The 26,577-nt window shown below is 49.9% G+C and overlaps 1 protein-coding gene across 10 annotated transcripts in view; it reads left to right on the forward strand.

Moving 5' to 3' along the window:
- Positions 1-26,577, forward strand: part of SNX29 (sorting nexin 29) — a 589,214-nt gene that overhangs the window by 517,846 nt on the left and 44,791 nt on the right. For 7 of the 10 annotated variants that reach the window (XR_012429267.1, XM_005591284.5, XM_045381437.3 and 4 more), the window contains one exon: positions 19,081-19,220. Coding sequence is in view for 8 of the 10 variants with exons in the window: in XM_005591284.5 (XP_005591341.3) it covers positions 19,081-19,220 (140 nt within the window). In the remaining 2 variants the exon portion in view is untranslated. Of the gene's footprint in view, positions 1-19,080; positions 19,221-20,897; positions 21,451-26,577 lie in introns of those variants that run through there. The other 3 variants (XR_012429268.1, XM_065537181.2, XM_074027809.1) reach the window with 1 other exon arrangement.

Here is a 26,577-nt window from a genome sequence, read left to right on the forward strand (position 1 = left end):
TTTTCATTGATCTAAACATCTTTATGCCAGTTCCTTTTTAAAAAAAAAATCCTATTTTGTATATTCAAGGTTTGCAACATGATGCTATAGGATATATAGAGATAGGAAAATGGTTACTCTAGTGAAGCAATTAGCATAGTAATCATTTCACATGGTTCCTTGATGACTGTGGCTTTGTACAGGTAGTAGCTTTTGGAATTGAAAAGTATGAGTCCTCCAGCTTTGTTCTTTTTCAACATTAGTTTGGCTTCTGTGGATTCCTTAGTTTTCATATGAATTTTTGGATCAGCTTATTGATTCTGGAAAAAAAAAAAGGCAACTGGGGTTTTGATAAGGAATGATGTTGAATCTGCCAATCAATTTGAGGAGTATCACCATCTTCATAATATTAAGTCTTCCCATCCATGACCATGGAATTTTTTCTATTTAGGCCTTCTTTAATTTCTTTTGATCATATTTTGTAGTTTTTCAGAGTGCAAGTTTCAATTTTTGTTTGTTTGTTTGAGACAGAGTCTCACTCTGTCACCCAGGCTGGAGTGCAGTGGTATGATCTCGGCTTACTGCAACCTCCGCCTCCCAGGCTCAGGTGATTCTCATGCCTTGGCCTTCTGAGTAGCTGGGACTGCACATGTGTGCCACCACACCTGGCTAGTTTTTGTATTTTTAGTAGAGACGGAGTTACACCATGTTGACCAGGCTGGTCTCGAACTTCTAACCTCAGGTGATCCACCTGCCTCAGCCTCCCAAAGTCTGGGATTACAGGCGTGAGCCACCGGCGCCTGGTCAGTGTGTCCATTCTTGAGCCAATCACTATGTCCAGGGAGACAGAACACCCTAAAAAAAAAGCTGGGTTGAATCCTGTGCCTGCCCCTGCAACTGGAGGGAGGAGTAGTCTGTCCCCAACTACTTCGTCTGGAAATGAGAAGTGGGAGATGTTTGAAAGGATTATTCTAGTGCTCCTAACAGGGCCGTGAAGGGGATGTGTGCTGGACAGGCAAGAGTTAGAAGAAGAAAAGTTATCTATTATAAATTCTGACCACCTAAGCTTCATTAAAGGCACCTCACGTGATACGGAGGGAATAGAATCAGACTTGAAAAGGCTTTTGGCTATTTGATTGCCCAAAAGGAAAGAAATGAAAGATGAAAGAAATCACTGAGGTTTCCAGCATTTTATCTAGAGGTGATTTCTTAGAATCGTGTTCAGCAAAGGCAGCATATCAAGGGCTTAAGTCAGGCTTAAGAACGTCAACTATGGTCAGGGAATGGTGGTGAAGAAGACAGCTGAGGAGGTGGAATCTGTCTGCCCAGCCTGGAAAGGTTATTCTAACCACACTTTGCTCCCAACCTACCCACCAAATCCAGCTGAAACATTCTCATCCTTCAAATCTCTTTCCTGAGGCTTGTCCGTAACAGTGTGTATCTGTTTTCTGATCATCAGTCATTTTTGCATTCGTTTGTCTGACAGAGCTCTGAACTGCAGAGCAAAGACCATGTCTTGTATGCTTACCTGCTGGTGGGGAAAATGATTGTACGGAACCTGTAGGTTATTGTGAGAATTAAATGGCCTGACGAAGATGATGATAGCTAAGGTGAGCTAAGTGCTTACTTTGTGTTAGGCACTGCAACTATTGTCATCATCCCTCTTTCAGAGGCGATAAGACTGAAATGCTTTCTGAGGCCGTAGACCTGGTAAGTGGCAGAGTCAGGATTGAAATATAGAGGGTCTGACTCCCGGCCTAGGTTCTTTCCCATCACATCAAAGCACTTTGCACCGTGCCTGGCATTGAGCAAGCCCTCAGTAGATGCGAGCTGCTATTTATAGTCAGAGAAGGAGAAGCTTGACTCCTGTCTGGCATTGCTGGTATTTGTGTGCTAGCCCTGTGGTCCCAGATCTGGACAGTCAATGGCTAATGCAGAATTGCGTCCTCCCCAGTTCTGTTTTCCATACTTGTTGGAATTGAGCTAGCTGCTGTAACAGATTGCAATGCCGGACTCTGTTTCTTGTTGATGTTATTGTTTAGATGCTTGTGGTTGATGAGTGGCTTGTGTGTAGATCCCAGATCTTTCCATACTGAGCCTTCACCATCCCCTGGGGTAAGAGTTAACAACCTTTTTCTGCAAAGGGCCAGATACTAAGCTAAGAACCTGACTTGGGACATGTCTTGACTGCAGCTGGAATGATTCCTTTTTCGGCCCTGATTTATTTTTTACTTTCCTTCTTATGAGAAAACTCCAGAACCTTTGTCTAGGGTATGTAATGCTCTGACGTAGGACATTAAAATAACCCCTTTCCTTTCCCTCCCTCCCCTTATCCATTTGGTTTGCATTAAACTCAAAGGCCCTGACAGGTGGCGCTTCTGTGCCCTGCTGTCTCCTTTCTCCAGTTCCCAGCATGGCACCAGGCACATGGTCAAGGCCAAGTCAAGGGCTTTTAATTGAGTGGAGCTTTTGCAAATCTCTCCTGTGTCAACAAAGGGGCAAATGGGACAGCTGAGTAGCTGGGCCTGGAAGCCGTGTGAACCTGGGTTCAAATCCCAGCTCTGGTGCTAGTTAACATGGCCATGGGCAAGCTAATTCATCTCTGTGAGTTTCAGTGTTCTTACCTGTAAACTGGAGGTACCGCTACCTTCTTGGGAAGAGTGTTTTTGAAGATGCCGTATTTTGAATGGCGCCTGGTGGGCTGTGGCGGGTGGCTGTTCTGTCTGTAGCCGTTGCAGTCACAGGGAGGAGTCCAGAGAAGCCTCACCGTCACACATCCCCGGCCCTGCTCCGGAGGGCGAGCTGGGCCCCACCCTTCCCAGCATGTCTGGATTGTTTCTGTAGATAGGTGCTTGGCCTTCAGAAGCATGGACCGCTGTCACCTCTCAGTAGCACAGCTCGATGAACTGTAGCAGTGGGGCGGCAACAAGCTTGCAGACTGTTTTTGATGGCCTATTGATTTCTTTTTTCTGTTGCTTCTGGATGGCCTGCAGATATATTTTGTTTGATCTGTACCGTGATATTCAGGCATTTGAATTAGCTGCCAGCTGATCTGAGAAGGGAGAGATCTCGCCTAATGATCCAGATTTGCAGCTTCCCTTAAAAAGCAGACAGAGCTGGCCCTGCGAGCTCCTGCTCTCAAAGGGCTGTGGTCCGCCAGAGCGTCCCTCCCGCTTCACCAGCGTTCCTGGCACCCTCTGTTCCTGCAGTTTATACCTTCAGCCTGGCCATTGCAGTATGGGATTGTCTTTGGGGTGTCTGATTCACTCCTGGTTTCTTTTATCTCCATCAGCTCCAGGGAGGGGTGCAAATGCCACGCCACCTTCTCTCTCCTGGCTGGCTTCGAAGGGTACTTGTTCCTCCCTAGCCATGTCCTACCCTGAAGGAGCTTTCTTGGGGACATACAATGGCCAAGCGGAGTGGAAAGAACATGGCCCTGGAGTCCCTTCACTGTGGGGTCCTGGCCATGATACTTACCTCCTTTGAGCCTCATCTGTGAAATGTTGTTCGGGTTGGAGATAGTGTCCATAAGTCCGTCTACTCAGTTCCTGGCATCCAACACACGTTGGCTGGTGCTAACATTTTGTCTCCATTATGGTCTCTCTGCCCACAGCCATTTCAGCCTGTGGCCTCTGCAGTGAAGAATTTATGCTAGTTGTAGAAGCTACAATTAAGGCAGTTAGAGATGGTCCCACCTAATGCCACCACCGCTTCCATTAAAGTCTCTGAGAATCTCTAACCCAGACCCTGGGTGACCATCACACTTGGAATTGAGTGTGAAGGGATTCAGGGCATGGGGAGGGCATTCACTCGGTGATGGCAAGGGAAGGGCACCAGGCATGCCATCTCTCAGCCCAGCCAGCCCCTCAGATGTCCAGGGCCCACACCACCCAGGCAATTGCTTAGAGGGTTGGGGAGGCACGGGGAGCGGATCCCCAGGAAGACTGAAATGTAGAGTATCTGAGAGCACTGGGAATTGCTGGGTGGAATTCCACAGCTCAGTCTTCGCTTCTGGAATTATTGGCCTTGGGAGCTCTTTCAGGGCAGAACATGTTGGAACCCCATATCCTATCTTTGGGTCCCTTGGAGGTAGGCGGGGGGGGGGGGTCCTGGCAGTAAACAGGTATGAACAAGAAAATATCTTTCCTTTTTGTTTTTTCTCTTTGGACCTCAGATACCAAAATGTGAGTGAAACCAAGTGTAGTGGCTTACACCTGTAATCCCAGCGCTTTGGGAGGCCAAGGTGGGAGGATTGCTTGAGCCCAGGAGTTTGAGACAATCTGAGCACCATAGTGAGAGCTTGCCTCTCAAAATCCATGAACGAATGAATAAATAGATCCACCCCTCCATTCTGCCACATGAGTGAATGCTGTTCCTAGCTCCTGGCATGCTGTCCTCACTGGTCACTCTAGAGCCCTGTATTTATCCCCTCTTGTCCCTGTTCTCCCTGCCACAGGCAGCTACTCCAGTAGCCTCAGCGTGTATCTGTAAATTTGTTTCCTTCCAGAATATGTTGGGTCATTGCATGTATTTTTCATTTCCTTCCGTGGCATTGTGCTTCGGTCCTCATTCTTTGGCTTGGTTCGCCCGGTGCCAGATTGCAGCTGCAGCCATGTGGCTGTGCATACCTGCACTCTGCCTCTGGGACTGTTGATTCCATTTTTGGAGTGTGCATTGGCAGCGTCTCCTTTGATGCAGCCCATACGGCCCAGGACAAGGATTCCTCTGGGAGAGATCCTCCAGGTGGAATTACAGGGTTATGTATTCTACTGTGTCTAATTTGACCAAATATTGATAGATTGCTCCAAAATATGGTAGTTTTACTGAGGGTTGTGTGCCTTGTGCTGAAGATGGATACAGGGATGAGGTGGACCCTGGAGGGCCTCGCAGCGGATGGGTGAGAGTCAGGGGTGTCTCAACAGATGAGGCCAAACTGCATAAGGAAGAGGCTGGCCACGGTGACTCAGGCCTACAAAACCAGCACTTTGGGAGGCTGAGATGGGTGGATCACTTGAGGTCAGGAGTTCGAGACCAGCCTGACCAACATGGTGAAACCCCGTCTCTACTAAAAAGACAAAAATTAGGTAGGCATTATGGCGCTGGCCTTTAGTCCCAGCTACTTGGGAGGCTGAGGCAGGAGAATCACTGGAAACCGGGAGGCAGAGGTTGCGGTCAGCCGAGATGGCACCACTGTACTCCAGCCTGGGCGGCAGAGTGAGACTCTGTCAAAAAAAAAAAAAAAAAAAAGCAAGCATGAACTAGCCTTTTTCCTCCTCTCCTCCCCCATCCTCCAGCTGTCCAGCCTGCAGTCTGCCTTGGCTGCAAAGTCAAAATCAAAGAAAAAAATAGGCTTTAGCTGCAACAGAGCCCATAGCTTTCCTGCCATGGGAATCATTTGTTGTGTCCTGCCGAGGGCCCAGCCTGTGCCAAGCACCATGGAGGGTAGAAGAGTCATCGCAGGTGGGCTCCTGCCTGTCGGGAGACAGGCTGCCATATCCAGCCCTTCTTGAGCAAAAGCACTCCCCGACAGTCTCACTCTGTCACCCAGGATGGAATGCAGTGGTGCCATTTTGGCTCAATGCAACCTCTGCCTCCTGGGTTCAAGGCTGGGGTTCTGTTGAGACATAAAGATGAGTTTTCATCCAACCACAAGTATTTCTCACTGGGCCAGGAGGTAAGTTTTTAGAACTTTGGTATTTTGGTTCACCCTATGTGAACTGCAGGACTAGGTCATTTTTTAATTTCTGTTTTTAGCAAAGCCGCAGGTCTCCTGTGGTCATGAATGCATGGGTCTTAAGAGGCAGGACAGCCTCATACTCCTGAGCTCAGGTGCAGAACTCAGGCAGACGTGGCTCTGAATTCAGCTGGGTCACCTTGGAGAAGCCACTGGATCTCTTGGAGCCTCAGTTTATTCATTTGCCAAATGGGGATATTACTCTTTCCCAAAGCTGTTGCAGGGGTATGCTGAGACAATGGAAGCAAACACTTCACATCGCACTTGGCATGTAGGAAGCTGGTGATAATGGGCCTATTATTGTTAAGAGAAGCACGTGTGACAAGAGTGTAACTGGGCCTTCAGCTCCATGTGGAGCCCTTGTTCCTTTTCTGAAATAGAGACATGCTTTCCTTCCTGTGCTTGCAGTTAAGTTTTGATTTGGGCACATCCTCATTGTAGATGCAGGACCAGGTTTTATTTTCTGTTCTAACATTTAGCACAGTTTAATGATACCATGTGAATGCCGTGGTGCAGTCTCCGAGCTCTTTCATGGGTATTCCCCTCTTGAGCTGCCCCAGGATTGGGGCTATGATCTGTCATGCCCCCTCCCCTGCAACTTTAGAGTAAGATCTCGAAAGCGATGGGGCTGAGCTCAAAGCCTCGGGCTCTCCCACAGCCTCCTGTGGGACTTAAGAACTTGGGAGTTTGTTGTAGGTGGGCCAAGAAACCACTGGACGGTGTTGGGAAGGGCAGAGGAAATGGTTGGGCCGCATAGAAGCGACTCGGTTCACAGTAGCTGTAAACAGTCACTGAGGGGTGTTCGCCTTGTGCTGGGCACTGAAGATAGATACAGTCATGAGGAGGACCCTGGAGGGCCTTGCAGCAGATGGGGAAGAGTCAGGGATGTTTCAACAGATGAGGAGGCAGCAACCAGCTACATCCCAGGGGATGTAGGCAGGTATTTACGTTGGACCCTAAGATTAAGTTTGGGGTGTGAGCATCTCCTTACTGGTGTGAGAGTGCCCGGGGAGTAGAGCTGTGCCAGGTGAGAGGGTGCAGCTGGAGAGGCAGGTGGGAGCTGGATGGTGAGGGCCCTCGCGTGCTGTGCGGGGAGCTTGAATCTCCCCATCACTGTTTACGTCCATCATGGAAGGCCCAGGGAATATATATATATAGACAGATGGTTTTTGTTTTTGAGACGGGGTCTCTCTGTTGCCCAGGCTGGAGTGCAGTGATGTGATCTCAGCTCACTGCAGCCTTGACCTCCCAGGCTCAAATGATCCTTCCGCCTCCCATGGGGTCATTCCGGAGTTTGCCATTACTTCTTCCCTTGGCTAGCCCCTTCTCATCAAGCAGTACTGGAGGGAGGTGGGCATCCCATGGACATGAAGGTGGTTGATGGATTCTCTCTACCACGGGTGCCTGACGGAGGCTGGAGTATGTGCATGAACCATAGACCGTTCACGACTTTGGGGACAACTAGGTGCTGTTCACCTCTACTCACAGGGCCTCGCACAGAAGGGTAGTCAAAGAGATGTCTGCTTAGGTGGAGGACCGAATCTGATCCCATGGACTCAATCAATGTCCGGAGAGCGAAGGCGCGATGGCCTCTGCAGGGCGAGGCCTGTTTCCTCCCCTCCTCCCTCCTTCGCAGTCCGTCACAAAAGCACTTGCTTGGGACATGGTGGCAGCGCAGAGCTGCTGGGGTGAAAGAGTCGATAGGGCCTCGCTTCCCTCGTCCCCACAGAGGAGCAGTGTCCCTGGCCTCCAAGGCAGTGTGTCTGCAGAGGCTTATGGGAGGGGAGTCCCACCAAGGGTGCCTTTGACATGCATCCCGCCCTGCGTGCCCCTTCCTCAGTTCTCTCCTCTCCTCTCTGACCCTGCCCTCCCTCATCCTCACTTCCTCTGATCTCCTCTCCCCTCCCTCCCATACCTTTCTTCCCTCTCCCTTGCCCTGCCCTACTGTGCCTGCCTTTCTCCTAGCCTGCTTTGTTTTCTCCCCTCCTCTTCCCTCCCCTCGCCAGTGCTCCCTCCCCTTCCCAGTGCTCCCTCCCCTTCCCAGTGCTCCCGCCCTAGCCCTCCTGCCCTGCCTTCCTCTCCCTTTCTCTCCCTTCCCCTGCCTGCCCTGCCCTGAGCTGCTCTGCTCTCTTCTCCTCAGCCTTCCTCTGCCCTGCCCTGCTCTCCCCTCCCCTTCCCTCCCCCCTACTCACTTCTCTTCCCTCCTCCCCTCTCTTCTTCCCTGCCCTGCCTTCCTCTGCTGTCTCCTTCCCTTCCCTGCCCTTGCAAAACGCCTTCAGATAATGACCTCATCCCTCCCCTCTTCCGTCCATGCCTGGTACATTCCAGGCAGTGATCACCTAGAAAAAGGCCTGGTGAACAAGCTGCAGGACGTGTTCCAGCCCCTCAGCCAGGCCCCTACCTCGCTGGTTGGCCCAGATAGGACCCTCAGGACCTTCCTCATGAATATTTGGGGCCAAGTCCCATTGTAAACATTAGAACAGTTTTCTTTTCAAAATCTGTAATTGTATTATTTTCCCCAAGTTAATCAGGGGAGGCCACTTCGTGAAGCTTTACTAAGAGCACCCAGTCAGCAGCTGATAAAAGGAGCTCCGTGATGTTTGGGAAGCCACTGCTGTGAGGGTCACCATGCCCGACTATTTGTTTCTCTCAGATGTCTCTGTCGAGAGTTTTTAAAGTGGCAATAACAGGATTTTCCCTCGTCAGCTTCCCAGTTAGCAACTGCGCAATGGACTCCCCAGAAACAACTGCTCGGGCCTGGGTGCTGGGAGCCCAGGCGCCCCCCGTTATAAAGCAGAGTTCACAGGTTGGCATGGATTTGCCGTGGATTGCGGCTCGCTCCCTGCATCCCAGGGTAGCAGAATTGGGTCTTTGGTTTAGATGAGCTCCACTCCTCCCAGCTGGCTAATGCTTGAAGGAAGAAAGGCAGATTTTCAATGCTCCGGGGATAAAACAGAGTGGTTTTTAAAAATTGAAGCCTCAGAGCTGTTTTCAGTCTCAGGAATAGCTGATTCTTACTCTGGCTTAAAATGCTTGTCACTCCTTGGATAGAGTCCAGATTCTCTCATGTGGCTTCCCAGGGCTGCCTCAGCTCCCCGTACCCCAGGCCCCTCTGCTTCTGAATCTTGTGGTCCCTCTAAGCTACTGTCTTTGGCATCTTCAGGCTCCTCCCTGCCCTGGAGCCACCTTTCTCTCCCACTGTCTTAGAGCAGAGTGGATATAAGGGCACTGGCTCTGGAATCAGGCCTCTTGGGGCCAATTCTTGTCTCCACCCACCCACTCAAGGAGTTGTGGACCTGGGCGCCTCTGAGTGTCAGCTTCCTTCTTCTGAAATGGGAACATGAAAAAGCCCCTCTCTTGGCCGGGCGCGGTGGCTCACATCTGTCATTCCAGCACTTTGGGAGGCCAAGACGGGCGGATCACTTGAGGCCAGGAGTTCGAGACCAGCCTGGCCAACATGGTGAAACCCTGTCTCTAGTAAAAATAGAAAGATTAGCTGGGGGTGGTGGCATGCGCCTGTAATCCCTCCTACTCAGGAGGCTAAGGCAGGAGAATCACTTGAACTGGGGAGGCGGAGGTTGCAGTGAGCCGAGATTGTGCCACTGCACTCCAGCCTGGGCAACAGAGTAAAACTACAAAAAAAAAAAAAAAAAAAAAAAAGAAGAAAAGAAAAGAAAGCCATCTCTCAATGGGTTGCTGAGGATAAATGAAATGATGTGTAAGCATAGATGTGCCTAGCCCAGTGCCTGGCAGAGAAAGCACTCGAAAAATGTTGCTAGTAACAGCTCCTCCTGCTGCTGCTACTAATAATGACGGCAGTCATTATTATGTCCCACAGCCCTTTGGGAGGGCTCCCTGACCCCCATTCAGATCAGGCACCTCACACCATTCTCCCCCACGGGAGAAGAGAAGGGCTACCTTGTGTAGCCCTTCATCAGGCGTGTGTCGTCGCTTTGTCACACTGTTTTGTAATGATCACTTTGGATGTCTTTTCCAACTGACTGCAAGTTCCATGAAGGCAGGATCCACAGGTCTCATTGGTCTTTTTATTGGAAGTGTCTGGCTCACAGTAGACCCCCAAAGAATGCATGCTGAATGAATCAACACATGAATATATGTGACTGGATAGCTAAATGAGCAAATGAATTATTGCAACACATCAGCAAGTCACTCCTGAAATAGATCAGTGAGCTCTGAAATAGAACTCAAACCCATTCACTTCTCCTTGCCTCCCCGGCTGCCAGCGTGTCCTGCCTGGCTGGCTGCATCCTTGCTGGCCTCTCTGCTTCCTGCATTGCTTCCTTTGAATCTTCAGGTCTCGTCTCCGAAGCCACCTCCTCCCAGGTGCCTTCCTGTCCTAGCCACCCAAGCCAAGTCCATCTCTGTCCCAGCTCTCTTTATGATGTGTTCACGTATCTGCTTGTTGGCTCTACTGGATCTAAGCTCCGGAGGGCAGGGGCCACATCTATTTGCCAGTACGTTCCTTCAAGGCACAGTACCTTGGACACACACAGGCATGCAGCAGAGAGTCACTGAGTTAGCCATGCAAAAGCTAGCACAGTTAATGCGGGTGCCAGTAACCAGCATGGGCGTAAATCTGTAACTCGATGGCACACCACGAGTTAACTTCTCATTCATGTCACGGTCCACTGTAGATCAGGCGGCCCCTCCTTTCTCCACGTGTGGGCTACACACTCCCAGAGGAAGGGGAAGGGGAAGCGGGGGAGGAGAGAATCGCAGGGAATTTCCTTTTTTCGGCTAGGCCTGGACGTGGCCTGCCCCAACTCCCATTACCTTACATTAACCAGAAGTCAGCCTATGGCTCTCGTCTAATTGCAAGGCATGCTGGGAAGCCCGGTCTTTGTGCCCAGAAAGAAGAAATGTGGTTGGTGAGCCAGGCTCATCAGAATGGGTGCGAGACCAGGCGTGGTGGCTCACACCTGTGATCCCAGCACTCTAGGAGGCTGAGGAGGGAGGATTGCTTAAGCCCAAGAGTTCAAGACCAGCCTGGACAATATAGCGAGACCCCATCTCTACAAAAACTTTAAAAATTAGCCAGACATGGTGGTGTACACCTGTAGCCCCAGGTACTCTAGAGGCTGAGGCAGGAGAATTGCTGGAGCTCTAGAGGTCAGGGCTGCAGTGAGCCATGATTGTACTACTGCACTTCAGTCTTGGCAACAGAGAGATACCCTGTCTCAGAAAAAAAAAAAAAAAAAAAAAGTGCAGGATGGAATCTCATAGCCAGGAGGCCTTGTTGCTGGGGTCCTTGGTAGTCTCATCGATATTCTAGAATTCTCTAGCCAGTGACAAGTTACAAGATCAGCTGACTCCAAAGCAGGTATCTCTTAAGGGAGCTGAGCTGCCTGCTACTCCCGATAGACCAGACCTTTTTATTTTACAAAATACCTTGATGTTCCTTGATAAAAAGAAAAAGAACTTTGGAAATGCAGAATCACCTCTGTCTGTCCCATAGCTCACATGAGGTGCGGCTCCCGAGGAAGGGCCTGCTGGGGAGCGGGACACGCATTGCAAAGACACACTTGTCAGAAACGAGCCAGGAAACAAAATTCGGGGAAATACAGGGGGCGGGGCCTGAGCATTGGTTCCAGGAGCCTCGTCGTCTTGTTCACAGCATTCCATCGTTTTAAAAATAGCTATTCTTCATTTGATGATATCTTTATCTTCTTGAAGCTCAAAATAAAATTAACCTTTTTTGGAGGGAAGAAAAATACTCCTATGAAAATCGTCTTGAGTGTTCTTTTTGAAAGCGAGGCCCAACTCCCAGTGCCGTGTATGAATAGCTCTCAGGCATCATTGACGATGGTGTTACGATAGGAATGCCGCAGAGTGACAGCAGGGCCAAGGGCGGCGAGGACTCATTAGGCAGCCCCCAGAGGAGTCTGGCAGGTTCCGTGCGCTGGGCTTGCCTCCAGTCCTGTGGCTTCTCATCTGAATTTTGGCTGCGGCCCCAGGAGCCCAACCAGAAAACTCACAGATCTCTCATGGCCCTTTAAGAGCTGGACACTCCTCAGGGGGTCAGGGCCCCTTCCCGGATGTCCCATCTCCTCCTGGGAGGTCCATGTGACAGAGGGGGCCTCTGAAGGCCTAGTTCCCCGCCTTCACTCACTTGCTCCCTGGTGTTCGGCTCTCTTTGGAACCAGGGAGCTGCCTTCCAGACCAGTCTGTCTACTCCACCACCAGGCGTCTTTGTTCTCTCTCTCTGGACTTTGGCAACACCCTCCAGGCCATTCTTCCTGTGGCCTGCCTGGCCTTCCCTGATTTTATCCCCAACAGGTATTTGTTCTTTCAACAAATGTGTATGGAGCCTCTTGGGATCTCCAGGAACTGTGTTAGGCTCCAGAGATAAAGGGATGAACCGGACAGATAAGGTCCCTGCCTTGGTGGAATTACCGTCTAGCAAGGGAGGTGGAGGAGCGAGCAAGAGGCCCACAGTGAAGGAATGAGACTATCCCAGGAAGCACCGAGTGCTTTGAAGAAGGGAGAACGAGGACTGGATCAGAGAGAGCCTGGGCCCCCTCCACTGGCATGTCCCAAGAGTTCTCTCAGAGGTGGTGGCACAGGAGCAAAGACCAAAATGGCAAGGCCTTCTGGGCCAGGGGGACATCCCAGACAGAGATGGGAGACATCAGGAGATTGTATGCTGGACATGAGAAGAAACTCTGGGCTGCTAACATATTACGGTGTTGGTGAGGGTCGGCGTGGGAGGCGTTGGGGAGAAGGTGACATGAAGAGAGGTTGGCAAGGCATGCTGGGGCCACATGGCAAGGTTCCCATAAGCCATGCTGGGAGTTTAGTCATGTGTCCTGGGAGATGGACGAAGTGCATGGGAGCCATTGAAGAATTCCAATAGCAAAGGGTCGTGATGGAGTTTTGAGAGCTCTCTCTGCCTAAGCTGCCTACAGCCTACTGTCCCCAAGCATTCCCTCTCAGTGTTTATCAGATCATTGACCTCCTGCTTCCCACCTCCCGCTGGCTTTGTTGCCTGGTCTCCATGGCTCTGCACCGTCTTACTGCTGACACTGCAGTCTTACAGCTCTGGAGCTCCTACACCCAGCCACGCGGGCTGCCTCCTGTTCCAGCAAGCCAAGCTCCTTCTGCCTGGGCGTTTCTTCTTTGCGTTTGCTATTCTTTCCACTTGGCGTGCCCTTCCCCCACCCCCAGGGCACCACCTTGACCACCTGATGGCCACATGTCTTTCCTCCAGGAGCTAAAGCACCGGCTTCCAAGGCTGCTTCCCCCGAGTGAAGCGGTCCCTCCAGCCCTCCTGCAAACATAGACACTCCTCCTTGCGAGCTTCCCTGAGCACCAGTGGGTTCCACTGCAGCACTTGCCCCAGCCTGTCCCCACCCCCTCCTGCACATTTCAACTCCTGGAGGAAAAGGATCCCAGCTAAACATCCGTGGATCATCAGCACCTGGCCTGATGGGCCATGTCGGCTACCAGGTGCTGAGCCTGGGTTATTACCAGTGGGGTAGGCGTACCCCATCGCTATCCTGCAGATGAGAAACAGATTCCAAGGGATTTCCACGCATTCCCACCGAGCCAGTAAATGGTACCGCAGGTCTCTGACAGTCCCAGGGAATGTCACTTATGATGTGAAGTAGATGCAGTATAGCCTCTGGGATGCATTTCTAGGGCCTTGGCTGGTCATACTGCCTGTGCAAGGGGTATAAACCAGGGCTTGCAAATGCACTGGATCACAGAGGCCACCAGGCAGGGGACCAGGCTGGGCAGAGTGACAGTGCTGTGTGGTCCGCTAATTAGGCACTCCTGGCTTAGCCCGTACCCACTGGCAGGGCTGCTCATTATTTAAAGGGAAGCCAGAAATCTGGGTTTTATGCAGAAATCTCCTAGTTTTAATGTTTCAAAGCGTTACTCAGGCCATACAAAACATACCTGTGGGTCACATTTAGTCTGTGGACCTCCGTGAGCAGCTTGTGGTGAAAATGGTGGCACCATGTCCCCCAAAAGGTCAGAACCCAGGTGATCCCAGGGGAAATGCAGTCTGAACAGTGTTGCATTCAACCTCTTAAAGAATGGATAGATAAAGAGGTGCCCTGTAACTCCTCTGTTAAAATTCCAGAAGCAGCAGGCACTTGTGAAAACTGACACGTGTAAACACGGGCTAGGTCTTAGATAGCACCAACGAGTCATCATTAATTTTGTTAGAGGTGATTATGCCATTGCGTTTAAATGGGAAAATGTTGTTAATTTTTCAGAAATACACACCAAAGTATTTAGGAGTAAAATGTCATGACTATAATTTATCTTAAAACACCTTAGCGAGAACATAAAAATGATGACATAAATACGGAAAAGAGTTAAGACTTTTCAGACAAAGTATTGTGGGGATTCATTAAAATTTGCACTGCTTTTTGCCTTATTTAAATTTTTTCAGTGAGGCATGATGGCTTACACCTGTAATCCCAGCACTTTGGGAGGCCGAGGCAGGTGGATCACCTGAGGTCAGGAGTTCGAGACCAGCCTGGCTGACATGGCGAAACCTGTCTCTATTAAAAATACAAAAATTAGCCAGGTATGGTGAAGCGTACCTGTAGTCCCAGCTACTTGGGAGGCTGAGGCAGGAGAATCTCTTGAACCAGGGATTGCACCACTGCACTCCAGTCTGGGTGACAGAGCGAGACCCTGTCCCCCCCGCAAAAAAAAAAAAAAAAAAACCATTCACAATATAAATGTAAGAAAACAAAACACAGTCACAGGCGAGAATATAGCCTTCCATGAATTATTCTTGGATCTTCCACACCTCTCAGGTCACCTTCTGCCGAGTCCTGTGCTGCAATTCAGGCCAAGGTGTCTGCACCTCTAGGGTCAGAGTGAGACCTGAGGGAAAAGTGCCCGGGGTGGAGAATGAGTCAGGCAGCCCTGCCTGCCGTTGCACCCGGGTGTCAGGCTTCCTCCTTTTCACAGGGCAAACGGCTTCTGCTAAAGCCAGCCTAGAAGTAGAATCTCAAAGAAGTGAACCTCGCTTTGGGGAAGCCTGGTGTAGAGGAACCCATGGGTTTTTCTTTGGAAGGCTGAAAGTTGTCTTCTGTACTGGGGGAGGCTGCCTGATGGAAGGGCCTGCTCAGCCACCTGCTAGTCTTGACCCTTTGTGCAAGTGCCTCACCTTTCTGAAATTCAGTGACCAGCCTTGGATGTGCTGTAGCGGCACAGGGCAGGGGAAGTTCTGAGAACGGAGTGTGAGTGAAGATGTCACAGACGTCAGTGGATAAATAAAATGTGGTGTATGTACACCGTGGAATACTGTCAGCCATAAAAAGGAACGAAATCATGTCTTTTGCAGCAACTTGGATGGGGCCAAAGGCCATGATTCTAAGTGAAGTAACTCAGGAATGGAAAACCGAATCCCGTGTGTTCTCACTTATAAGTGGAGCTAAGCTACGGGCATGCAAATACATACAGAGTGATATAGTGGACTTTGGGGACTCAGGCGTGGGGGAGGTAGGGAAAGGGGTGAGGGATAAATGACCTCATATTTGAGTACAATGCACACTGCTCAGGTGAAGGGGGCGCTAGAGTTTCAGAATTCACCACTAAAGAACTCGTTCAAGGCCGGGTGCAGTAGCTTATGCCTGTAATCCCAGTACTTTGGGAGGCTGAGGTGGGCGGATCACTTGAAGTCAGGAGTTCGAGACCAGTCGTCACTACTAAAAATGCAAAAATTAGCCAGGCATGACTATGTGTGTGCCTGTAATCCCAGCTACTTGGGAGGCTGAGGTAGGAGGATTGCTTGAACCTGGGAGGCACAGGATGCAGTGAGCCGAGACTATGCCACTGCCCTCCACCCTGGGCGACAGAGTGAGACACAGTCTCAAACAAAAACAAAAACAAAACAAAAAAACTCATTCATGTAACCAGAAATCACCTGTACCCCCAAAAATTATTGAAATAAATCAGATTTTCAAAAAATTCCAGTTGCTGCCATATTGGATGTTCTTAGAGCAGAACCTGGCTTAGGTTTCCAGGGAGAGGCTATTGTGAGGGGTGAGCACTTGGAAGGGACTTGGGATTCCTCCAGGGGCCTCTGAGACCCGGGTGAGAGAGGCAGATCAGACTCATGGATGGAATTCTCTAACCTTCATTTTGGGGGTGGGAGGGTCACCTTCCTTGGGCTCTGTAGCAGCACCCCACATACAGCAGGAAGGACCATCTCTGATCGCTCCTCATTGCTTTAGTGTTTTGAGCATTTCCCTTCCAAAAAGAAAAAGAAAAACCTTCACAAGTTCTTTCAGGGCTGATGAGCTCATTTCTTGTCTTCCTGTGGTAGAGTCTCCCAAGCTGCCTCGAGGGTTTCTTGTGCAGATGAAAAACTAGGCTTCATGAGCTCCATTGGGCGCTAACCTGGCATGTTAACCACCTTCCAAGGAAAAGCATCTCATTGTTTAATGGTGGGTTGAAACTTGCCTTCCAAGGAGCAGAACCAGCATTCAGACTGGGTGAGCAGAGGCCCCAGCTTGGGTTGTAGGATCCTGGGACAACGTTGTCTAAATGTCTTCTCTCATTCGTACATAGCCCACCTCCTGCCAGGCTGTGAGATTGTAGCCACCAGCTGGACTGATGGTGACACTGGAGTGGCTCTCAGCAGTGTTTGAGAGCTGCCACCCCTCTGGAGAAAGGTCCCCCACTGAGGCCGCTCATCAGAGGTGGCTTTGGACGAGAAGACTTTGTTGTGACTTTGGAGTGGCCCTGAGGGACCCCTGCTGGCATAGATGCTCCACGGTTCCATCTCCCACCTGGTGCTCACAAGAGGCTTGCCAGAGAAAATATAAGGATGCCTAGTGAAATTGGAAGTTCACATAAACCAATAATTTTGTGGTATAAGTGTATCGCAAATAGTGCATGGAAAGGTTTCCTTGCATAGAACATACTTTTTGCGGAAAAATTACTCATTATTTATTTGAAGTTCAAATTTCACTGGGTGCCGTGTATTCTCATTTGCTAAATCTGCCAACCCTGGCTCAGAGGCGCCGCTTAAGAAAGACTCTTCTTGCCATGCTCGGGGCCTTGGCAGGGCTTTGTAGGGACCCTTCTCTTCTTTTTATTCTGATTTGATTTTTAGAGTCAGTGATATGGTTTGGATTTGTGTTCCTGCCCAGATCTCCTGTCAAATTGTAATCCGCAGTGTTGGAGGTGGGGCTGGGTGGGAGGTGATTGGATCATGGGGGTGGATTTCCTCCTTGTTGTTCTCATGACAGTGAGTTCTCATGAGATCTGGTTGTTTAAAAGTATGTGGCACCTCCCCCTTCCCTCTCTTCCTCCTGCTCCAGCCGCGTAAGACGTGCCTGCGTCCCCTTTGCCTTCCACCATGGTTGTAAGTTTCTGAGGCCTCCCCCACCATGTTTCCTGTACAGCCTGCGAAACCATGAGCCAGTTAAACCTCTTTTCTTTATAAATTACCCAGTAGGTAGTTCTTTATAGCAGTGTGAGAATGGACTAATACAGTCAGGGTCTAACTGTCTCCCAGGTTGGAGTGCAGTAGTGTGATCATAGCTCACTGTACACCCTACCTCTAGGACTTAAGCAATCCTCCTGCTGCAGCCACCCACGTAGCTGGGACTACAGGTGCACACCACCACGCCCGGCTACTTTTTCCAATGTTTTGTAGAGATTGGGCCTTGTTATGTTACCCAGGCTGGTCTTAAACTCCTGGGCTCAAGTGATCCTCTTGCCTCAACCTCCTAAGGTGCTGGGATTATAGGCATGAGCCGCCACACCTGGCCTGTGGGAACTCTTCACCGGGGTCCAGGGCACGTGATGCTAGGCAGTTTTTCGAGGTGCTGACAGATTGTGACTGAGCCCCTGCCTTGGGCCAGCTCTGTGCCTGCACAGGGAGAGAAGAGACGAGTGCCACATCCGATCTATGGGCCTCCTGGGTGAGGTACCAAGGCCCACTGCAGACTGCAGTTTCCTGATCTGTTTCACGCAATCGTCATAAAACATTCCTCCTTGTGTTCTGTGAGGTTGGAAAGACCCCGTTCCTCCACTGCCTTCTCTCAGCTCTTTGTTTCTTCACCTTGCTTGGTCTTCAGTCCAGAAGGAGCATGATTGTCTCAGAGAAAGCCTTTCCCGGCCCTGACGCTCACTGCCCAGGATGTTTTTGTTACAAGCCAGGGGCTATTAACAAAGATGCACAAAGCAGGACTGGCTATGGAATGTGTGAGGCCCAGGCCAACGTGACAGTGTGGAGCCCCTGGTTCCAAATTAATGAGAATGTCAAGGTGGGCAGCAGCTCACCAGTGTGGACCCTCTGCGACAGCTGGGGTTGCACACCAAGCAAGCTGGCCCTGCCCACAAACACCAAGCAGACACGGGGGTGGTGGGGGCTGCACGATGAGTGAGGGGGTTCTGGAGCACAGAGTCCCTGATCCCTGAGTGGTGGAAACTGCTCAGACCTGGGAACCTGTGCCTGCCTTCTGGGGCCACGCTGCACAGCCCAGGCTGGTATGGACCTATGGGTGGGGCCATGCTACCATACATCCTAGGTTTGTGTGTGTGTGTGTGTGTGTGTGTGTGTGTGTGTGTGTGAGATGGAGTTTCGCTCTTGTTACCCAGGCTGGAGTGCAATGGCGCCATCTTGGCTCACCACAACCTCTGCCTCGTGGGTTCAAGCTGTTCTCCTACCTCAGCCTCCCGAGTAGCTGCGATTACAGGCATGTGCCACTATGCCCGGCTAATTTTGTATTTTTAGTAGAGACGGGGTTTCTCTTTGTTAGTTAGGCTGGTCTCGAACTCCCAACGTCAGGTGATCCGCCCACCTCGGCATTGTGTCCCACGCATCCTAGTTTTTCAAGAGAACACAGAAATTGTTTATTAATAAAATCTCTTTCTTAATCAGTGGTGGTTGATTTGTATTTCGAGAAACTCCTCTGAAGGCAACATTAAGCCCGTGCTCTGGAGTGGCATTTGGTGTGACTGATAATTACCCGCTGACCTGTGTGGTCGCTGGATTGATTTGTGTCTCCCTCGCTGGCCCGTGAACTCCATGAAGGCCACAGCAGCGCGTTCATTGTCCTACCCCTGACCCCAGCACCACATTCGGCACGTTTTGGTGCCCCATAAATAACCGTCCCATTTGAATAGGAACACACCAGATGTAGGTCTTGGACCTGCTTTTCCTCCACTTAATAATAATATCGTGGGCATCTTTCTTGTTATTCCATGTGATGATACGTGTAAGGGCTTAGGGACCAGTCACACAAGGCGGTTGCTCAATCAGTGTTGGCTGCCGGGATGGCGCTGATGGGTGATCGCCTGTTCTATGGGGTCGTTTCTGACCAGGTGAGGAACACATATCTGAGCGAAGATGTTTTGTGTTTCCTCAGGATGCCAAGTTTGTGGAGGAACGAAGAAAGCAGCTCCAGAATTACCTGCGCAGCGTCATGAACAAAGTCATCCAGATGGTCCCCGAGTTCGCCGCCAGCCCCAAGAAGGAGACCCTCATCCAGCTGATGCCCTTCTTTGTGTAAGTACTGCTCCCACAGGCACGCGCCGCCAGCCCTGCCAGCACTTCGTTCTTGGTTGTTTTATAAAGGTTGGGGAGGAAAGTGGCTCTCCGTGATGCCCTGGTCGCCACGGGACCCAGGCGACCTCCAGGGCCTGTTCCAGGTGCCGCGATGGAGGCCGGGCCTCAGTGCTTTGGAGCTTCTAAAGGATAGGAAGAGAGCAGGCCTGCAAATGAGCATTGTTGACTTCAGGCTCACAAATAAACTCAGGGCTCTGTGATTTTATACTTTGACACATTTCAATCAAGGAAAGATTCATTTTCTACACAGCCCACTGGGTGCTCCAAAACTGAAACAAATTGTGTCAGTGTTTCTGAAGCTTGGGTGATGAACCCAAGGAAAAGTTCTCCCAGACTCGTACCATATTAACTTAAATTATTTTTATATGAGTATTACTTAAAAATGAACATTAATATTATTTAAATACCTTCTCTTGAAAAAGTAAAAAAAAAAAAAAAAGTTTACATATTATGCACTTAGAAAATCATTATGTTTCAGGCTGGGCATGGTGGCCCACACCTGTAATCCCAGCACTTTGGGAGGCCGAGGTGGGTGGATCAATGAGGTCGGGAGTTCGAGACCAGCCTAGCCAACATGGTGAAATCCCATATCTACTAAAAATACAAAAAGTAGCCGGGCATGCAAAAATTAGCTGGGCATGGTGGCGGGCACCTGTAGTCCCAGCTACTTGGGAGGCTGAAGCAGGACAATCGGTTGAACCCAGGAGGCAGAGGTTGCGGTGAGCTGAGATTGCGCCACTGCACTCCAGCCTGGGGACAGAGCAAGACTCCGTCTCAAAAAAAAAAAAAAAATCGTTACACTTCAAAATTGTCAATTAACCCAATGGATGCTACTGTTTTCAAGAAAGCTAATCTTGGCTCTAAATGTCATGCAGTGACTTCTTTTCACCTGCCACATGCCAGGCATGCTGACCTCATCCACCCCTTTGCTCTGGTCCCATTGCCAGGAAACATCGGGCCGTCCTTTTGATGTCACTGCCTTACCACTGATTAGTCCACTCTGTTGTCATAACCTGGGACCTCTGACGTTTACATCCTTGGAATTAGGGGAACCAAGATCATCAAGCCCAACTTGGTTTTTATAGTCTTCAGATGCTACAGAATGTAATTCTATTATTTCTAAAATCTTATCGTAATAGAAACATGAAACGTGAAAGTCCGTAGAGAAGACCTGTGGGATCGGGACTCATTGGAGAAGCACTGTTCTGGCTCGGTGTGATCTGTATGATTTGCTGGGGTACAATAAGAGTTTCCTGTCACAGTAGCTCTTTAACAGTTGTTCTGATGGTGATGCTGGGTTCAAAACAGAGGGTGGATTTCTGCTCCTCTCCGTGGGGTGCACCTTTGGGAGCCGGCTTCTGTGGGCTGTGCTTCTGTCTGTGGGGTGTGCCCGGCAGTACCATCCAGGTAGACATGAGCAGCTGCCTGTCTTCCCTGCCTAGGCCCTTTGAAATTGTCTCCAAGATGGTTGCTTAGATTTTCTCATTGTTCCAGGGTTTTTGTGAGAAGACATCATAGTGTCGTGCTGCCTTTGATAAGAGGTGCCTTTTTATCCTGAATAGACGACAGTATCTAGAACGCTTTATTTTCCTTTTCTCCTTTTATTTGTGATGCCAGGGCCTTGATCTCAGTATTTGGAAATGGCCGCGATAGTTCACGTGAGGAGTTCTCATTCTCTTAGAGGCATCCGCTTACAGGCAGCCTGGGGTGTGTCTCGGAGTCACTGCACATCGGCTGAATTCCCCGGTGAAAACGGAGTTAGCAAGTTGCTCCTAAGATGCTCCTGATGTTGACAGTGTGAGCAGGAGACACTGCCCCATCTGCAAGCCAGTGTCCCCCACCCCCCACAGGGCTCCACAGCCCAGGCCTCTCCGGTCCAGTGTTTCCCAAACATTCGTGTGCTGAATTGTAAAAACAGCACGTGTATGCGAGCCTCTCGGCGTGATGTGAATCTCAGCCACGCTGGTTGCCATCAGTCAGCGCTGAGAGAGAAACCTCACAGAACACAAGGTTCAATGTATGGACTTTACAGAACAAGAATTTCAGTGGGAGACTGTGGCAAAAGACACAGTGTCGATGCTGGAATTTTCACTACATGTTGGTCTAGACCCCAGTTGAAATTAAACAGCTCTTTTAATAAAAGCTCTTTGGCGTTCCTCACTGTTCCAAATCACACTGCTCCCTTCTTCTTCTTCTTTTTTGAGGAGGATGGGATTACAGGTCGGAATGTACGGATTGTTTCATTTTGGGGCAATGATGGATGAGGCACAGCCAAGCCTTGCCCGTGCTGACGAATCTCCACGTGATCGTGTCCTTTCTCCATGTGCTGCCCACAGAAAGCAGCGAGGCTGCTGTCTCAGCTGGAAAGCCGAGCCTGAGAGATTCCTGGTTAAAAAAAACAAAACAAAAATCTCCTGGCTAAGGAAATAAACCCCAAAGCATTATGATTCTTATACATCTTGACGGATTTTTTTCCTTGGTTCTTTCAAATGTTGATTTAGGATCTGGAAAGTCCATTTGAGTTACTGAACGTAACTGGATTGTTCGCTAAAGAGAGGGCCCCCCATCTTCCTGTGGATGCCAGCCTCGCGTTTCACAGCACCCATCTCATCTCGTCTTCTGGAGAGCCAGTGAAATCTATTTCATAGTGATGAGGAAAGTGAGGCTCAAAGGGGTGACCTGGCTGGTCCCGGGGTCCCCACCCAGCACAATGGGATCCTAGGGTGTTTGGCACCATAGCCCATGTTTTTGGGATGTAGGTGGGAAGCCTGCAGCCTGCGGACTGAGCCTGATTCTCCAACTTATTTTATTTAGCCAGTATAGTGGGGTTTTGTTTTGTTATTTATTTTTCTTAATTCAAGTACTTGTCAACATCAAAAAATTAGGTGTCAGATAAAAAAAATCCAGATGTCAAGCATCTTTTTTTTTGAGACAAGTTCTCACTCTGTTGCCCAGGCTGGAGTGCAGTGGTATAATCTTGGCTCACTGCAACCTCCACCTCCTGGGTTCAGGCGATTCTCCTGCCTCAGCCTCTAAGTAACTGGGATTACAGGCACGTGCCACCATGCTCAGCTAATTTTTGTATATATTTTTTTAAGTAGAGATGGGGTTTTGCCATGTTGGCCAGGCTGGTCTCGAACTCCTGACCTCAGGTGATCCACCCACCTCAGCCTCCCAAAGTGCTGCAATTACAGGTGTGAGCCACCATGCCCAGCCTAGCTTCTCTTGAAAAATCAGAAGAATTGGTCACAGCCCCATTCGCCCACTCTCCCACACGTGGGTGCCCCGTGTCCACTGAACCCCCAACTCCTGTTGTCTCCCGGGCACTGAGCCAGCCTCCCCTGCCCTGCCGTTTGCCTGGTTATGTCATATATTTGGGTGGACCACTTACCGGCATGACGGCTCTGGAGTTTGCAGTCCTGGCTCTTCCCCACTGCTCCCAAGGCCCCTCCATTTGAATCTGCGGACACTCCACGTTACTCATGATGCTTTTGGTTTGCACACTGTGCCCCTGTGTGTTCTATGAACAGGGCCACTGATCGGCTTCAGGAATGGTCGTCCCATTCCAGTCTGGGAGCTCAGAAGGTGGGCAGGAAAGATAAAAGCCAGTGGGTAGAAATTGCTTGTGTTTTTCCTCACAAAAACTACTTAAAAGTTTCAGTCCAGTATTAGATGGGACCTGCTTTCACACACACTCTTCCATTTTTTAATTCCATTTTACGAGTCCATATTTCACTGTGTTCCATAAGAGGCATCATGACTTCTAAGTAATCTGCCATCTGCACAAATCTGAGTTGAAGAATGGGGAGGTTGAGTTTTTCCTCCCAGTCCCTCTGCCTCCCGTTGCCTCCCTTGTTAATGCCAGCTCTGAATTGGAAAGTAGGCCGGTGGGAAGTGGGGCATTTCTTTTCTATTTTGAACTCTGTATATCAGTGTGGCCCAGAGGGGGACCAGAGTCTACTCCCCAACACAAGGAACAGATGAGTGAGTGCCAGCCTCCCAACGCCCACATCTTTTGGAAACCCCGTGCTGTGTTCGTCGTCTGACATTTGGGGAAAGGGTGCTTACTGAGAGACGTGACACTTTGCAGATGGCGGAGATACCCAGGGAGATGTGAGGTGCCGTTCGTTCGTGGAGGGAGGCTCAGACTCCGAGAAGTTGCTCAGGGAAACTGGACTGCAAATCGGTGACAGCTTCAGTGATTTGCTGTGCTGTCATTTAGCACATTATTAAGATGGTTCTCTGCAGAGTAATTTAACTTTGGGAAATACGTTATGTTCTGCTGCTCCTCCTTGAGGAGAGAGAAAGTTGGGGGGCTGGAAAGCGGCAGAGTAATGTAGGTCACAGCAGAAATTCCCAACTGGATTTTCAGCAGAAAACCCAGTTTGGGTTTCCCCTGCCCCCGCCCCCATTTGCTGCTGCATTCTCTCTTAGGATTGTGAAATATATCCATGTTTTGCTGAAATGTGAGCTGCCTTGTTCTCCCAGTGAGCAGATTACGTTTAGCTCAGCGATGCCACGCCCTGACCTGTGCACTGCGGGGGTCACTTGAACCTAAGCTGCTTTGCAAGTCACTGCTAACAAGAAGTAGCAACTTTTGACTTCTCTTGCTTTGTGGACTGACCAGAACCTTCCAGACTCCAAAGTCCTCAGCATTGCCCAGTTGCCAGGAAGGAGTGGCGATGCTGTGCAAGAGATCTCAAACCCGCGGGCCTGCTGGTTAGGTGTGTGTTCAATAAAATGTCCACACACTTCACTTTCCTTGGGTGAGCATGTCACAGTTCGGCATCGTTCCAACTACTGCGTCTTGCTTTCCCCCTTGGCCTGCTCTGCTGACTTACATCAGCCACCTGGCCCTCTAAGGCAGGTGTGTTGAGACCCCTGGTAGCCACATGGAGAGTGTGGTGTTGATTTTGGAGTCGCTGGTAGTCTTTGGCTCTTCTACTAAGGAGGAAAGTGGTCTCTTAGAAGCTTTTAGAACAGCGCATCACACATAGTAAGCACCGTATGTGTGTAACTGTTTCTACCAACAGAAAGGGAGCCTCGGGGAAAGAGATTATGGGGGGCAGATATTTTAGGGCAAGTGATGAACTTCTAGTGTGGAAAAACCCTAAAACACCACAGAAAGAAGATGAGGAAGTAAACAGCACCCACCCGTGTGCACACCTGCCCTCGCACTCACTGTCAAGTCTCTTGTGTAACTTTGCAGAAATCATCAATACTTAGGTAAGTCAAATAGAAACTCAACTGTTCTGAAATTTGCCTTTCTATTTTTTTTTTCTTTTTTCTTTTTTTTTTTTGAAACAGTTTCACTCTTGTCGCCCAGGCTAGAGTGCAGTGGTGCAATCTCGGCTCACTGCAATTTCCGCCTTCCAGGTTCAAGCGATTCCCCTGCCTCAGCCTCCCGAGTCGCTAGAATTACAAGCACCCGCTCCCACGCCCAGCTAATTTTTTTATTTTTAGTAGAGACGGGGTTTCTCCATGTTGGCCAGGCTTGTCTCAAACTTCTGACGTCAGGTGATCCACCCGCCTTGGCCTCCCGAAGTGCTGGGATTACAGGCGTGAACCACCGTGCCTGGCCGCTTTTCTTAATTTAATAAAACTGGCTCAGTCCTTCTGAAAGCTGATGAGTATCCACTGTAATGGCTGTTTCCTAATTTATTTCACCATTGCTCTACTTGAACAGTTAAGAGGTTTCCAGATTTTTCTCCCTCAGACTGTAGTCTGGAACATCTCAATGCATACACATTTTGGCAGGTAGAGCTACAGGCTTGATGTGTAGAAGCCATTCTGGCTTAGAGGGTATGTACATTTTAAACTTTTCCCGACATCACTAAAGTCCACCCTCTTATACCAATTTGATATGCAGGGTTTGATCTGGATCGAAGGGGAAGCCACTCTTTCCAGGGGTGCAGAACATTTGCAAGGGGCAGGGAACCCCAAGTCATCCCCTATAGCTGCAGAACAGGGCACTTGGCCCTATGGTCAGGGCACACTGGGACCTGGGATGGAGGTCTTGGTCTCTGGGGGCTGGAGCCCTTGCAGGTGTGTGAGCTCAGGGCTGTGCTTTCCAAAGAGCACGCCAGGACTGGGTATAGTGGATGGATTGGGAGATGGGCTAGGGTGCCCTCATCATGTTGCAGACAGAAGGCGGGGAGGGCCTGACCCAGATGGCCAATAGGAAAGGGGGACGTGGGTTTGGAAGGCCCTACCAAGAGGGGACATGGGGCCCCACGTCTTAGGTGTGCAGCAGCATCTGCCCCATGGTCCTCATGGCAAGAGGGCAGCAGGAGCATTGCCACCCTCTGGGATGAGGACGGTGAGACTTGAGTAGGTGACTAGGCCTCCCGCTGGAGCAATGGAAGGAGAGCAGCAGCAGATGCCGAGTTTTTGAGGCTGAACATCTGGGTGCAGAGAGGTCAAGGGGACAAGGAGGGGAAACCCACTTAGGAGCAGATGAGACGTAAAGGAAGCATTGGGGTCGGAAACTGGTCTACGTGCATCCTGAAGGCAGGCCCGGAGCCAGGCGAGAGCAGAGTAAACGTCTCCTAGGATGGCCGCCTCTGAGCTGGCTTCAGGAGGCAGCTCCTCCCAGGCATGCCTCCGGAAATGTAAGTCTTCTCCCATCTCACATCACAAGAAAAACCAGTCAAGAGATTGGAGAAGTGTGTTATAATTGTCCTACTGAAAATTAAGGTGTAGCAATCACAGTTTGGAGGAATCCACAGCCACAGAGCCGAGGCAGGAGCAGGAGGTATCAACACACGGAGCTGCAGGTCTGAGGCGGCGTTTGCGGGTACCAGGACAGGAACACATGGGAGAGACATGGTCACGATCTCATTAGTCAGGATTGCCTTGTACTGACGCCATGTTCCAACTGTGTGTTCCTGGCTCTGTCTACTGCAAACAGTGAATCATTCTTGCAAATAAATACTAATATGTTTATGTGAATTGTATACTTTCTGTGAGTGGCATTCCAAGAAGTTACAAGTTTTGGAAGCACAGTAAGTCCTTAAATTGGCATTCTGGACACCAGACTCTGTAGCGCCATGAGCCCTGCTAGGAGGTGCCCATGTTGCGTGATTCTCCCAGCAGCACCCAACAGCGTTCACTTGTGTTTCCCAGCGTTTGGAGATTCATTCTAAGCTATCGTGTTTTACAAATCCTACTAAACTCAATATTATTAAGCGAACAGTTTTAGATTTCTAGGATAATGAGTAAGTAGTGGGAAGGATGTTAGTAATAGTTTAAGAATAACTTATAATTTGGAGAATTCCTAAGAAGTTGCAGGAATTCT

Source organism: Macaca fascicularis, chromosome 20, assembly GCF_037993035.2.
Source record: "Macaca fascicularis isolate 582-1 chromosome 20, T2T-MFA8v1.1".
Lineage (NCBI taxonomy): Eukaryota > Metazoa > Chordata > Mammalia > Primates > Cercopithecidae > Macaca > Macaca fascicularis.